At 37.4% G+C, this 15,044-nt stretch overlaps 2 protein-coding genes across 2 annotated transcripts; both read right to left on the bottom strand.

The window, feature by feature from the left end:
* Nucleotides 1-590: 590 nt before the first annotated feature.
* Nucleotides 591-4,127, bottom strand: LOC132187761 (putative protein phosphatase 2C 63). The gene is made up of 4 exons (XM_059602184.2): nucleotides 3,634-4,127; nucleotides 2,900-3,276; nucleotides 1,192-1,428; nucleotides 591-1,023 (listed from the first exon to the last, which is right to left on the bottom strand). Exons 1-4 carry the CDS (start codon nucleotides 3,890-3,892, stop codon nucleotides 751-753), a joined length of 1,146 nt encoding a protein of 381 aa, XP_059458167.1. The 5' UTR covers nucleotides 3,893-4,127; the 3' UTR covers nucleotides 591-750.
* A 5,127-nt stretch (nucleotides 4,128-9,254) lies between these two features.
* LOC132187744 (uncharacterized) lies at nucleotides 9,255-14,736 on the bottom strand. The gene is made up of 2 exons (XM_088517889.1): nucleotides 13,907-14,736; nucleotides 9,255-9,945 (listed from the first exon to the last, which is right to left on the bottom strand). Exons 1-2 carry the CDS (start codon nucleotides 14,601-14,603, stop codon nucleotides 9,581-9,583), a joined length of 1,062 nt encoding a protein of 353 aa, XP_088374015.1. The 5' UTR covers nucleotides 14,604-14,736; the 3' UTR covers nucleotides 9,255-9,580.
* Between the last annotated feature and the right edge of the window lie 308 nt (nucleotides 14,737-15,044).

Here is a 15,044-nt window from a genome sequence, read left to right as displayed (position 1 = left end):
AGTTGTTGAATTTTTACTTTATATTTTTCCTTATTTTTTAAGAATTTCGGGGGGCCTTGTCTCCTCCGCTGTCAACAAAAGAGAAAAAAGGGGGTCAAATAAGATCAGAAAACCATTTAATAAAGAATAATATTATTTGGAACAATGTGAAGAAGAAATGGTTTGGCAAGACTTGCGAGGAAAGTTCTATCATAATTTACCTTTCTATATTAAATTGACAGTCAAAAATTGTTACTGCTGAAAACGACTTATCTGAGTTCTGACGTCTCTAGAGGATTCAAAAATTCCACAGTTTTGGCGTTCAGTCAAATCAAAGTTTATTAAAGTCTTTACGTAAGAATATTGACGAAGACTTGCATTCAGAAAGACTTGTGCGTTTAATGCATTGAATCCAAAAGCGTAAACGAAGGGCTGCTGAGCTCTTGAACTGAACAATTGTCATATGACTCAAAATTTAAAGCCTTTTCAATTCATCATGCATTTCATCTGAACTTAAAAATCCAGTAATCATTGTATAGAGAAAAAGAACACCTACACACAAAAAAACCATCCCAAAACAAAGGATCGCAAAATGAGGCCAAAACCCAAGCTGGAGCTTCAATCTGTTAACCTTCATTCACAATATTATGTACAAACTCTCTCCTGTGAAATAAAAATTCTGGGGCCGTATCCTGGCTTCAAGCCAGATGCACCTTTCTATATAACTACTTGTACGTACAGAACATAACAGATTATTGGAGTATCGTTCGCTTAGGAGATGGGATGAAGTGGGACCTCTGGATCATCCACATCCGCATTTAGGGAGAAAATATCTACAGGGGCATTAGTGCAGTTAGGGAGGCTGTGATGCTTGAGTCCATTTGGAGAACCTCGTGAATGATCCAGATATACAACAATGACGGTAATATCGTCGTGAAAATGACGCCTTACGCCTTTTTCGATTCGCTGTATGTCTTCATATCGCATTTCTCTTTTTCTTGCAGCCTCATGAAGGGCAGTTCTCACCAACCTCTTTGCTATTCCCTGCAACAAAATTTTGGCAGCTCTTAATATCTTTTTATATAACATAACAAGTTCGAAATAGAGATCCATAAACTGTGTTGTAACGGTAAAAGGCAGAAATATGTATTGACACTTGACAGTAGCAGAGAAAAAATAAGAGAGCACAAATACAATTTGGCAGCAACTTACAACTCTTGGGTTTTTGAAGACAATTTCAACAGCTGCTTCATCGCTTAAATGCTCCCAGAGACCGTCCGATGCAAATATCAAAAACATGTCATTTGGTTTTAGCTTTCGATTCACTATTGAGGGTTCTGCCGTCATTACAGGCCTTTTTAAAGGAATGGGTAATCCAAAGTGATGGAAAAGAGGATCTCTGTTAAACTCGGGTTTCTTCAGATAGACATCTCCAATTGATCTTGAGACCTATAAAGGGAAAACATAAATTTAATGACTTTCCAGCCTTAGGATTATATACACAAAATTCATTACCAAGAGATAAGGAGGCAGCTATCAAGGTAAATCCACTTAAACAGCTATAAGTGGATTAAAGCCTATCAATATGGTGCTGAAATACATAAATTTATCCATTTATGTATGATTTCGACTATGGCCAGAAACCTAATGTTTTGGCTCTCAATTGCTAACAAAATTCAAAAGCATACTTTGATCACATATAGATAAATGTCCCCACGTGATAATGACCAATTTGTGTCATCAGGTGCATCCCATTATCATACTTGATCTTAGCTGTCTGAAAGAGAGGCCAAAAAGCCAGAACATGTGAACTTGTGAAGATAGCAGGACATATTCCACCCACATCAGAAAGTTGGACTAGCAAGGATAACAGAAGATAAGGACTTTCACATTTTGTTCAAGCCCTTTAGGAAAGAATTTCTTTAAGAATCTATATGCCCAAAGAGTTGTACTTCACATGATACACCTAATAAGAGCAAAATCAATTTTTTAGAAGACAAATATCTCCATGGTTTGTCATTGATCTCAAACAAGACATATAGCATTCTTTTCTAGTGCCCTCTTTATAAAGTTCAGGATCAACTTAAAGACATTCAATTTTGCAAAAGGAAAGTAGATAAAAAGAAGATAAAAATCATTTTCTTAATCATATCATATTATCCGTGCCAGGTGTTACCATAGCAGGAAACAATAAAGGGCATCTCCTCTCCGTATAACTCATTGCATCAAAATCACAAAGCACATTGTCTATTTCTCTATGCCTATGAGAGTTTAACCAATAAAATTGCAAGAGATATGAAAAGTGTCTTATGTTTTATATAAAACCACTAAAACTGGCTGCAAGGCAACAGCCTACAGGCTTAATTCCAAAAGTGAGATGACCATAAAATCCCCAAGAATAGCATAACCAGATGTCTTTTATATCTGTATGAATCTCCAAATCCACGATTACTTGTGTCACACAGCTTCACATTTTACCAAATTCTGATACACCACTTAAAGCAAACCAAGAATTTAAATTTGAAAGAACTTGTCATTCAAACTTCGGAAAAATGCAAACTCTACTTGAGCAATCCAACAGAGCACATACTGGCAAAAAACACTGTCCTAAACACTAAAAGACCATCATATAGCACATAGGGAAACTGACGTCCAAATGGTTGTATAATCAAATTCTGACACATATAATTCACACCAGCACGGCAGAAAGATAACATAATTAAAAAAATATTTATGAATTCCTATATACATCAACTCAAATTGATTTTGTGAAGTAATCTCTGCACATACAGAACACCATTAGACCCACATATAGATCATATCAATTTGCAGAAAGAAAAACTTAAACTATCAAAGCTAACTTCAATCAGACCCATCATAGAGATACAAAGCAGAAAGAAGACAAAACCACGATTCTTACCTGAATAATGCCCTTGATTCGCCAAACTCCCTGGGTATACACCACAATGTGTGAATCATCAGGGTGAAGTGCCTTGACTTCTTTCCTCACCTCCTCCACTCCAACATTATGATCAGTAGATAACCGCTCCGCCACCACCGGACTATTTCCCCGTCCTTCTGACTCTCGGCGGCCCAGAACCGCCCTCGAGTCGCCGAGATTAGCCACATACAAAACATCATTTGAAATAACCCCAAGAAGACAACATGAACCCACTGAAGCAATCTGCGGCCGAGAAGGCAACGATCGCTTCACCAAGTGTAAGAATCCCTCTTCTGTGGCATCAAATGCCTTCTTGATAACATCCTCTGACAATCCACCCTGTTCTGTTGCAAACTCTGAGGGTAACCAATAAAAAAAAAAAAAAAGAGAAAGAGAAACAATTTTAAATTCTTAAAATGAATAAGAAGCTAATTTATCTTGGCCAATTGTGATTACAAATACGATTTTCTAAAAATAACCCTCTATTTGATTGCTGGAAATTAAAAACTGACAGAACGGAATAGCTAAAGCTAGCCAGCCACCCAGCTCAGCTAAGCAAAATTGTAATGTTAATGATTTTCAAGTTCCAGATGATCAAACCCAAGATTCAGACTTCTGATTTTCTTTCATTTTCCAACAGGATTATATTTTACAATTGAAATTGAAATACCGTACCAAAGCAAAGAAACTATCAGATGGGTTAGTAAACTTACTGTGAAGGAAAGGGAGGAGATGGTGGGTGATGAAGCGAGCAGCTTCGGGGCCGCCATGGCCGTCGTAGACACCGATGTACGTGGCGGAAGGAGAGGTGAACACCTGTCCCTGGTCTTCAAGGTACGAGTTGGCTTGCACCACCGCGATCGAGTAGTCCCCCAAAGCGTGAGGCTTGAGGTTCGTGTCCCATAGAAGCTCATCCCCTTTCCGCCCCCATCCAAAGCAACTCTCCAGTGGCCTCCAGCACTGCTCCAACATCTCTCTCTCTCTCTCTCTCTCTGTTCGGCTCTTTTGGTTTCTGGGTTGTGAAAATGAGTTCTGTACGACCTTTGATTCTTGCAAATTAGTTAGAAAATACGTGGGTTTGGTAGGTGACGAGCTTTGAATAAAGAAAATGGGTTGAATAAAGAAACGTGGGAATGCCGCGTTAAGAACACAGAGAGAGAGAGAGAGAGAGAGAGAGAGAGAGAATTTCCGCGTTAAAAGGTGCGTGCTTCGGGGGTCTTAGGTGGAGGACCAAAGACTATGAGACTCTGTTTGGTTTTAATTTTGTGGGAGTTACTTAAAAAAAAAACAAAAAACAAAATTGTGTTTGGACAATTTTTTTTTTTTTGTTTTGTAATTAGAAAAATATGGCAGTGGGGTCCGCAGGCAGGAGGGGCAGAGCACTCTCTGTTTGCGTATGTGTTTGGACAAACAGACGGCTCAAAGTGAAAGGGGATTCCTAGGTGGCGTTGATGTGGAGACTGAGGAAAACTTATCCAGTGCTTTGTCAGATAGGGGGGAGTCTTATTCCTTGACTCGAAATTTGTCAATCTGAACAATTATGAAATAATTCTATTTAAGCCTTATTCATAATAGTGTAATTAGTATTATTTGGAGTGCAATCATTTCTACAAAGGATCATTTTACAAGTTAACACAAAAGTATAATTAATAAAATAATTAAGTAAATTTTTTAATTAATTAGTAGTTTACTTATTAATTATATATTGTTAATTATTAATAATGAACTGTAACAACAATTTATATATATATATATATATATATATATATAAATTGTGATATAAATTATACTACTCTGAATATTTTTATTTATTAAAAAAAATTCTTATTAGTGCTACTTAAGCCCTTGAAAGATACGTCTATTATTTGATTGAATGAATTAAATATAAGATTTACCATAACTTCATATTATATCTTTTTTGTCATCAATGTCAAGATTCAATTATCTAAGTTATTGAATTTAAATAGCTCACAGATTTTTTTTAAAAGTTGGAGAGACCATAGATTATAAAATTTTGGCGGTCTTGTAGTAGAAACTAGAGGATCCAAATGTCCATTTCAAAAAAAAAAAAAAAAAAAGAGAGATCCAAATGTCAGGTGTAGAAGAAGGATATACCAGAATTTAGATCCAACCTACGAGTCAAAATCGCCATGTCTTCAATATGTGTTAGGGGCATATTTCCACGGTTTTAAAAAATGTTGACTTCTGGCAAGGGTGAAGCTGAAGCACGTCTTCACTTGAACGTTGAACTCGTACTGGCCGGCTATCAATATCAGCGAAACGTGGTAAAATAAGATATAGGGGTAATTACTTTTTTGCCCAAATAAACTACAACGTTTTGACATTTTTTTTTTATGAACTATTAATTATGACACTTGACCCTATTAAACTATCATTTTATGACAAAAAACCTCGTTCCATCATTCAAAAGAGTTAAAATTGACAATCAACGGTCATATGCAAATCATGAGCCATTTTAAATTTTTTTCTTCAACTTTTGTCCTAATTTCAAACCGAAAAAATGACGCTTGTACTCTTCTAAACCCTAATCCAACACATGAAAATAATTTAAAATGAAGGCAAAAGTGGAAGAAAAAAAATTTAAAATGGCACATGACTTGCACATGACCATTGACGGTTAATTTTAACCCCTTCGACTGACGGGAATGGGCTTTTTGTTATAAGATGATAGTTTGATGGGGTCAGGTGTCATAGTTGGTAGTTTATGGAAGAAAAGTGCTAAGACACTGTAATTCATGAGGACAAAAAATAATTACCTCTAAAATATAAAATGGAAATGTAGAGATTGCTCTTTCGATATTTATTGATTACAAATAAATACATTAACAAATAATTCATTTAACATAAACTACTTCTCAAACTATACTCTTATTTTGTTGTAAGAATATTTTTTAAAAATTTAATACTATATATCAAGCTCTCATTCTACTATTATCCCACTATGACGATGTGGTATTGTTAATCCATTATTGATTTTTTGTTTAATAAAAACTAATCTAAGAGTTAATTGATAGTGTCACTCATAATATTTATAAAAAATAAATTAACTCATATTTCTGCAAAAGTTAAGCTCATATAATTGTGTGACCATCTTAAAGAGGGAAAGAACAGTCGTGCGGCCAACCATGAAGGCGGTTGAGCTGGTAGGAATAGCTATGTAGCAATTTCTATTATAAAAATATTAGAGATATTAAATTTTTTACTAACAAAAATTTTATTAAATTGATATGTAACTCATTCATTATTACTCATTACATTTATTTTAATTAATTATTTTATTTTTCTTCACGCATAAGTTTAATAAATCTTTGTTAACCTCTGATGTTTTTTTTCATTGGTGCGGCAGCGAAGTCACCGGAAGTCGTCTCCACTACCTGGTCGACGAATAAGTCAAAAGCGAGTCCTTGAAAATCATGGAGATAATACAGCTACAGCTATTTGTTTTGAAACCTTTTTTTACGTTCCCATTTTTCTAATCCATTTGTTTTACCAAAGGCTAGACGGTGACGCGTGTCTTAATTTAAAGATCTAGGCATCAGTCCACTATGGAATGATTGGCTTGATTTGTTAATTTTTATTGGGGTTTTTTTTTTTTAAAAAAAAAAAATGTTCTGATATAATATAAAAAATATATAATTTTAAGTATTTTGTTTTTAAGTACTTCATTAATATTTTTGTTTTGAAAAAAAAGAAAAAAAAGAAAAAGGTTTTGAAAAATATGTGGCCTTTGTGTCTAAATGTAGATGGGCTTTATATTAATCTACAACAATTTTATGTGATAAAAAACAAAACAGTCGGCAAATGCTATCTCTTATAAGTAAATAAATAATTGAGAAGAATCTATTCCTATCTATTTTGTTTAAAATTCCTGGAGTTGGAAAAAGATGCGTGTCAAATTAAAATATTAATTTGATATATAAAATACATATATAAGTTTTCTGTCACGTTTTAGCAAACAACAAATGCTTGTAATTTCCCAGAATTTCAGACAAATAAAACCCATATCAATACGCAAAAGTGCCAACAAATCCTGGGAAAGAGTAGAAAAATAGGGCATCCCATTTCAACAACGTTTGACTTTGATTTGGTATGCTTTAAAACTTTTCAACTTCTAGACTAGGTCTGGAAATTAGAATTCTTTAACTTAAAAAATGGGGAATTGCTAAATCCACAGCCTGGTTACCAGACTTTACGTCTACACCAATTAATGTCTAAATTGATGGATGGAACAAAACAGATCTCGTTCTCCAACAATTTTGGATTTAGATTTCCTCGGAAAAAAAAAAAAAAAAAAAATCTGAATTTTCTAAAATTTGGGTAGAGAAAGAAAAATTGGGATGTGGGTCCCGGGGTGCTGCAACATGTTCCCAAGCTGTCTTCAAGGCGGCCCACCTATGCAAACATTTCTAGACCCCTATTTAATTCTCCGATTGAATTTTTAGGGGAGTAATCAAGAATAATATTAAAAAATTTATAAAATAAATATATGATTTCCTTCCGGCATCAAACAGACCGGAAGATAAGGTCCGTACTCGCTCAGAAAAATCAGTGATTTTGTGGGCTTAATTTTATGGATTTAGAGACGGCCCGACCATGAAAATCACAACTACACTCAAATGGGGCCTTTTTTCCCGAGTGAAGGCCGAAACATTTCCACAGCTTTTGTATTTTCTTTCCAAACAAGTCTGTACAGTTGTTTGGGTACAGTATCTAAAAGTACAATTCATAGATCTCGTAGTAATAGTTTAGGCCCTATGAATCTTTAATAGATAAAAGTAAAACATAGTTTAAGCCTTATCTTCTTCTTCTTCTTCTTCTTTTTTTTTTTTTTTTTTTTTTTCATTATTATTATGTTATTTTCAATATTAGAAACTATTATTTTGCATTTTACTGTATGGGAACAGTGCTCAATAGTTCTGAAACCACTTTTCTCATGCAAAATAACAAAAATAGCCTTATTTCGGATATCGCATTTCCTATAAATATCAAGAGCACTAGTTCAAATGTGTGGTTATAAGAAATATCAACATAAAACATCACACAGGCTTAAATGCATTATTGATACCTATGATTTATCTCTTTATAAAAAAGGTACTAATTTTAAAAACTGAGAAAATTGATATTTGTACTTTTTTTTTTTTTTTTCACACGTTCACACAAGGGAAGGGGAAGGGGATGGAGAATTAAAACTAATGACATCCGCTTTATGAGAAGTAATTTACAGCCGATTGAACTATTCCTTTGAAACCTTGTACTTTCTAGGTTTATCAATTTGCTACTTCCATTAATTATTTATGGTTTAAAAACTTAATAAAACTTTTGCAACTTGTACAAAAAGCCATCAGAGACCAATAAAATGTTTCCATTTGTACAAAATGTGACCTCAAATTTAAACAAAATAACTTGTTAAAAAAAAATAAAATTGGACCACTTCCTCAACCCTTTACCTGGGGGGGGGGGGGGTCCAACCACCCTTGAAGAAGTCTTGTGGGCGGTTAGCCCACCCCAAAAAGTTAGGGGATGATTTTGTAAGTGCATTATAAGTGCTGTGTTCTAAATTGATAAAGTATAAAGAGAAATAATAATTAATATATCTAAATAGACCCAAGTTCATTATTTTAAGTTTTTGTACTATAAATTATGTTATAATATGTATATTAATATACTCTTAGTAAATTTTCAAGTAATTATCTCCTTAACTAGTGGCTTGAGTTACCCCCGAAAACTCTTTCATTCAACGCAAAAGGTTAAAGCCACCTTAAAAAACTCAAACGGCTACAAGGTTAGTCGAGCTACCTTGAGAGGTTAAGGAGTAGTTGAGCCACCCCCTAGATGAGAAAACAGTCTAACTAGTCATCACTCTCTACCATTTTTTATTTTAGCTAATAATTTTCTCAAAACACCTGCATCGCAATCTTTATTTTTAAGGTCAACCACTTTAAGGGAAAAGAGCGAATCATACTAAATTTTTTATTATTAATTTATTTGTGAATTATTAAGCTACATTGATAACCAAAATTGGCTAATACTAATAAGTAGCTTTCGTTTTTGCTATATTAAATAGTTGATATATTGGGTGCTAATTTTTACTACATTTGGCTGCTAGCGCAACCAAAATGCTCTTAAACCAATAATTTGCCTTTTATTTTCTAATATCTTCAATTCAATTTTTCCAACCAACTTTTTTCCATTTATCGTTGACACAAGCTTTTTCTTTAATTAGCTCCCACTGTCTGTCTGCATGTCTCCCTATGGTGTGGCCTTGTGATAGTCATGAAATGCTATTTTCCACGTTCGACACCATCCACCCATAAAGCATCAAAGCTCACACTTTAATCATGACAAGCACCACCGCCAACACCGTCACCTCTGTTGAGAGGTGCGTCATTTCCACCCATCACGGCTACAAACCTCAATCATTAATTTTACTCTACACTCTCTGCCCCTCCAAAAAAAAAAGAAGAAGAAAAAAAAAAAAAGATAACAACCTCGTTCCCTCAGGAAAGGGAAAGTTCTTGATAACAGAGCCCCACTGGAATATCATAATCTAATTTAAACTAAAGTCCAAAACAAAAACAAAAAGACAATGAAACTAAAAGGAATACAGGCATGCGATCGAAGCATATTTTATTTTGTTAATCAGTCTGTCTGACCCTCTGGAGGATAGACTGCATGCGGAAGCTCCTTTAGCCACTCAGACGTTCGATGGCGTGACATGGCTTGCTTTCCCTGCAGCTGCTGCTTTTCGTCCTTCTTTTTCATCTTCACCTCCAACAATTTTTCTTTCTTCGCATGCGTTGCGCTACTTTCACTATTGTTGTTATTTGCGTTACTGCTCTTAATGATGACTGCTTTTGACGAAACTGTTTCATCCAAACACTTGCAACCATTCAGCAATCCCCCGATGCCCTTCTCCAAGAATCCCGGCGTCCTCTGTTTTTCGCCTCGACAACCGGTGCTAATCTTAGCGCTGTTTTTGGCGATGACGCTATTGCTACTACTACCTGTTAGGAAATTAATCCTATTTCCCAAGACCCGTGAGATGCGAAAAATAAGAAGAATGCGGAATAACAAAGATAAGCAATCACACACGACACAAAGATTTAAGTGGTTCGGCTTAACAAGCCTACATCCACTGGCGGAGACGACCCGGAAAAAATTCACTATCAAAAGATGAGTACAAGAGAGTAACAGGGTGAGAAAACCACTCAAACCCAAAGCCCCAAATACACCCAATTCTCACTTTACCCAAAGGAGAATAATAACAATAAAGGGCAAAAACACTCTCTTTCTTACTCTCACTTTTTCTCTCTTTTTTCTCCTCCCTTTGGTGCTTCACGTTTTTGGCACACACAAATTCACCTTGTGCTTTGTTCCTTATATAGAAGCTTTAACTCTCCTTTTACATGTTGGTCTAGGACTTCTACTATAAGTCAAACAATGAGTCCAATAACACATAGGAGAAGGACTCCAAAACAAACTTGAACAAAAGTCTCCTAAACCCAAAAGGAGTAAACCGGTTGAACCAAAAAACCTCTCCTACTTGAAGAAGGAGACAAAACATTGGGTCCCACCATGACTTTTAATTCAAGTCATACTTAACAATCTCCACCTTGACTTGAATCCCATCAAGTCTACCAAAACGTGTCTCGTCCGATTGTCTCCGCCTCAGCCCCTAAGGGCAATCACACTCCACAAGTGTCACTCAAGTCCAAGTGCCTCTTGAACTTGAGCATAGGACTTGGTTTAGACATAACACCATGCCTCCCTATCAGCCCCGTCGACCATACAGCTTTATCCGATGACTCTTTCTTCCTGTAGACCCATCTGCACCCTTTAGCCTTCTTTCCCTTGGGTAATCCTGCTGATTCCCAAGCTTTACCTTTCCGTAGTAACTCCACCTCTTTCAGCATACCATCTTGAACAGATGACGGATCTCCACTACTAGCTGCTAGAGCAAAAGAAACCATATCCTCAAAGCCATACCTCTTTGTTGCTTTTCGATCACGTTTCTCTTTGCCTCTTGCTAAAGAATAAGACTCTTCCCGGTGCTGTAAGTTTCTTGAAGATTTTCTGTCATCACATTCATCCGTGAGTGAACACTGTTTATCAAGCTCCACCTCCACGAATTGTTTCTCTTTCTGCACTGTACTTTCAGAAAGATCATCTAAGTTAACAAACTCAGACTTCTTCGGTTCCTGCTCTGTAACTTCAGGTTCTGTACTTGACCCATCCTTGTACATAGCACACTCATTAAAAGTCACATTCCGACTTCTAATGATCTTCCGATTTTGATCATCCCAAAATCGATAACCGAAGGCCTCATCTCCATATCCAATGAAGAAACACTTTCTAGATTTAGCATCTAGTTTACTCTGAGAATCAGACTCATCATCGACATACGAAGCACAACCAAAAACTTTCAGATGTGAAAGATTTGCCTCTTTTCCACTCCAGACTTCTTCCGGTAGTCTATGGCTTAGGGGAACGGAAGACCCCCTATTTATCAAATATGCAGCAGTGCTTACTGCATCAGCCCAGAAAGTCTTTGGTAACCCAGCATGCAACCTCATACTCCTAGCACGCTCATTGAGAGTTCTATTCATGCACTCAGCCACGCCATTCTGCTGCGGCATTCCTGGGATAGTTTTCTCCATTCTAATCTCATTCACTGCACAAAACTGTTTAAACCCCCTATCTTCGTATTCTCCTCCATTGTCTGATCTCAAACGCTTGAGCTTCAAGCCCGTTTCAGTCTCAACCATGGCCTTCCATTTCTTAAAAGTCTCAAATACATCAGATTTACTTTTCAAGAAATAAACCCATACCTTCCTGCTTGAGTCATCAATAAATGTGATGTAATACCGCGAGCCTCCAAGAGATGCCACTGGTGCGGGACCCCACAAATCCGTGTGTACCAGCTCCAGCTTTCCAAGATTAGGTGCTTTGCCAACTTCCGCGAAACTCACCTTCTTCTGCTTCCCTAGGATGCAGCCTTTACACAAATCAGAATCAACTGACTTCAACCCCAGTAGTTTCCCTTTTGACATAAGTACCTTCATCTCTTTCTCGCTCATGTGTCCAAGCCTTAGGTGCCATAGTTTTGAGTCAGCAGTCGTATCTACAACAGCATCTGTATCCTTGCTGTTCGTGGTCATATAGAGAGTATTTGTTTTATGACCAGTAGCCAAAATCATGGCTCCCTTGCTGACCTTCCACTTTCCACCGTGGAAATAAATAGAATGCCCTTCCTCATCAAGCTGTCCCACTGAAATCAAATTCTTTTTCAGCTCCGGAACATGCCTGACCTTTTGCAGCTTCCATACCGAGTCACTGTGAACTCTAATGCGAACATCGCCTAGGCCCACAACATCCAGCGCCGTTCCGTCAGCCAAATACACCTTCCCGAAATCTCCAGCAACATAGTTCTCGAGAATTTCACGGATCGCTGTCGTATGAAAAGATACTCCCGAGTCTAAGACCCAAGAATCAAGGGGACTGTCAACAGAAAGAAGTAGGGCATCATATACTTCTTCTGTCACTACGTTTGCATAATCATTCTCAGTCTCCTTCCGCAGTTCCCTGCAATTCTTCTTGTAGTGGCTAGTCTTGCCACAGTTCCAACACTCAGGTTGTCGGTCGAATCTAAATTTGCTTCTCCCTTTTCTGGAATTTGATCTGCCTTGACCAGAGTTTCTATCTTGTCCTCTGCCCCGAGTCTCGAGGTTTAAAGCAGCACCAGAACAAGAGGCTTCACCCGCATCTCTTCTGCGAACCTCTTCACTGAGAATCAAATCTCTGACGTCTTCATAGCTCAGTTTACTCTTTCCTACAGAGTTACTCACAGCCATCCTCACTGCTTCCCAGCTATTTGGCAAAGATGCCAAGACGATCAACGCGCGAACCTCATCATCAAAATTAATTTCCACCGAGGACAATTGATTTGTGATGGTGTTGAACTCATTGAGATGATGTGCCACCGAAGCTCCTTCCGCCATCTTTAGGTTGAACAATTTCTTCATCAGATGCACCTTGTTGTTAGCCGACGGCTTCTCATACATGCTTGACAAAGCTGCCATTAGACCTGCTGCTGTCTTCTCCTTTACAACGTTGTGTGCAACTGATTTTGACAGTGATAACCTGATAACTGCTAGGGCTTTACGATCAAGCAGAGCCCACTCGCTATCATCCATGTCGTCGGGTTGTTCTTCCAAAAGAGGTTGATGAAGATCCTTCCCATAAAGAATATCTTCAATCTGTACCTTCCAAAACCCAAAATCTTTGCCGTCGAACTTCTCGATTCCCATCTTTCCTTCTTCACTTGCCATCGCTCCCACTCGAACCAACAGCTCTGATACCAGTTGTTAGGAAATTAATCCTATTTCCCAAGACCCGTGAGATGCGAAAAATAAGAAGAATGCGGAATAACAAAGATAAGCAATCACACACGACACAAAGATTTAAGTGGTTCGGCTTAACAAGCCTACATCCACTGGCGGAGACGACCCGGAAAAAATTCACTATCAAAAGATGAGTACAAGAGAGTAACAGGGTGAGAAAACCACTCAAACCCAAAGCCCCAAATACACCCAATTCTCACTTTACCCAAAGGAGAATAATAACAATAAAGGGCAAAAACACTCTCTTTCTTACTCTCACTTTTTCTCTCTTTTTTCTCCTCCCTTTGGTGCTTCACGTTTTTGGCACACACAAATTCACCTTGTGCTTTGTTCCTTATATAGAAGCTTTAACTCTCCTTTTACATGTTGGTCTAGGACTTCTACTATAAGTCAAACAATGAGTCCAATAACACATAGGAGAAGGACTCCAAAACAAACTTGAACAAAAGTCTCCTAAACCCAAAAGGAGTAAACCGGTTGAACCAAAAAACCTCTCCTACTTGAAGAAGGAGACAAAACATTGGGTCCCACCATGACTTTTAATTCAAGTCATACTTAACACTACCCTGACTGCTATTACGGCTGACGGAACTTTTGTTAACACTGCTGTTTCTACGAACCTTGAGGTCTTGCAATCCAATCTCTGGAGTGGGAAGCAAACCCACCCGTAAATAGTCCCACGTGGATGAATTCCGGATCCGGATACCGACGGTACCTTGGTGGGTCGTGGATAACTTGATTTGGGGTTTCGGACTTGGGCATGTAAGGAAAGCGTTTTGAAATTTGGGCTTGTAATTTGTTCGTCTGATGGTGGTACTGCTGGAGCTATTGCTGCTTGATGAGTTGTAGCTTCTTGTGCTGCTGCTTCGGCTGCTATTGTTGCTGGCGAACCCACCCGTTGAGCGATGGTCCATGGACTCGGAGCGTGTAAATTTTTGGATTTGATCATGCTGGAAACGGGGCAAGCCCGTGTCTGAGCTGACTGAGAGACGTAGTGGGAGGATTCGACCCTGGAAGAAAACCTCATCGGCGGCGCACATTTTAGACTCTTTCAAAACAGAGCCGCCCGTTGAGCTGAAATCGAACTGATCTTCCTGGTTTTCGATATCCAAAGCGTCTTCTTTTCTTGATTGATTGTCGTCTTCTTTCGTCAAACAGTTAATGACTGGCAGATCACAAAACGATAAATCTTCATCTTCTTCTGATACATCTTGCGCTAAATTAGAATGTTCCCATCTGTCTTTGGCACAGTCTGTTGCCATCTCCAATTGTAGAAGATAGATAAATTAAAAAACTGTTTGAGTCTCCTATGAAGATAAAAAGAATAAAGAGAGTTAAGATTTATAGAAAGAAGAAGGTACTTCATTAGGAGAGAGACATGGGGGGAGACATGTGGAATATAAAGTAAAGAAACGCTGAAAAGCAAGGAAAGGATATGAATGGATATATATCTTGCTGCAAACAGAGTGAAAGAATCGTCTATTAAATTGTTTAATTTCCTAAATATTTTGATTTAAAAAAAAAAAAAAAAAAAATTGCTCAATTTTGAAACAGAAACATGATCATTGTTATGGCAGAAGTAAAGTGGGTTTCGGCATGCCCAAGTAGGGTAATGATAATTATGGTATTTAAAAAATGCTACGTACTTTGTGGTCGAAATTTGAATAGTTACGAAAGAAGACCAATGACACAATTATAATATA

The sequence above is a fragment of the Corylus avellana genome, chromosome 6, assembly GCF_965113065.1.
Source record: "Corylus avellana chromosome 6, dhCorAvel1.hap1.2, whole genome shotgun sequence".
In the NCBI taxonomy this organism is placed as follows: Eukaryota; Viridiplantae; Streptophyta; class Magnoliopsida; order Fagales; family Betulaceae; genus Corylus; species Corylus avellana.
The sequence above is the reverse complement of the archived record's forward strand: the minus strand, read 5'-3'. Positions and strand labels throughout refer to the sequence as shown.

Bases quoted from the DNA above. Each gene is read 5' to 3' on its own strand.
- LOC132187761 (XM_059602184.2), bottom strand. From the start codon at position 3,892: ATGTTGGAGCAGTGCTGGAGGCCACTGGAGAGTTGCTTTGGATGGGGG. The intron at 3,277-3,633 runs GTAAGTTTACTA...GGTTACCCTCAG, and splicing joins TCTCCTCCCTTTCCTTCACA to AGTTTGCAACAGAACAGGGT. The intron at 1,429-2,899 runs GTAAGAATCGTG...TTCCCTTTATAG, and splicing joins GAATCAAGGGCATTATTCAG to GTCTCAAGATCAATTGGAGA.
- LOC132187744 (XM_088517889.1), bottom strand. From the start codon at position 14,603: ATGGCAACAGACTGTGCCAAAGACAGATGGGAACATTCTAATTTAGCG. The intron at 9,946-13,906 runs GTAGTGTTAAGT...ATTTCCTAACAG, and splicing joins CAGCCGTAATAGCAGTCAGG to GTAGTAGTAGCAATAGCGTC.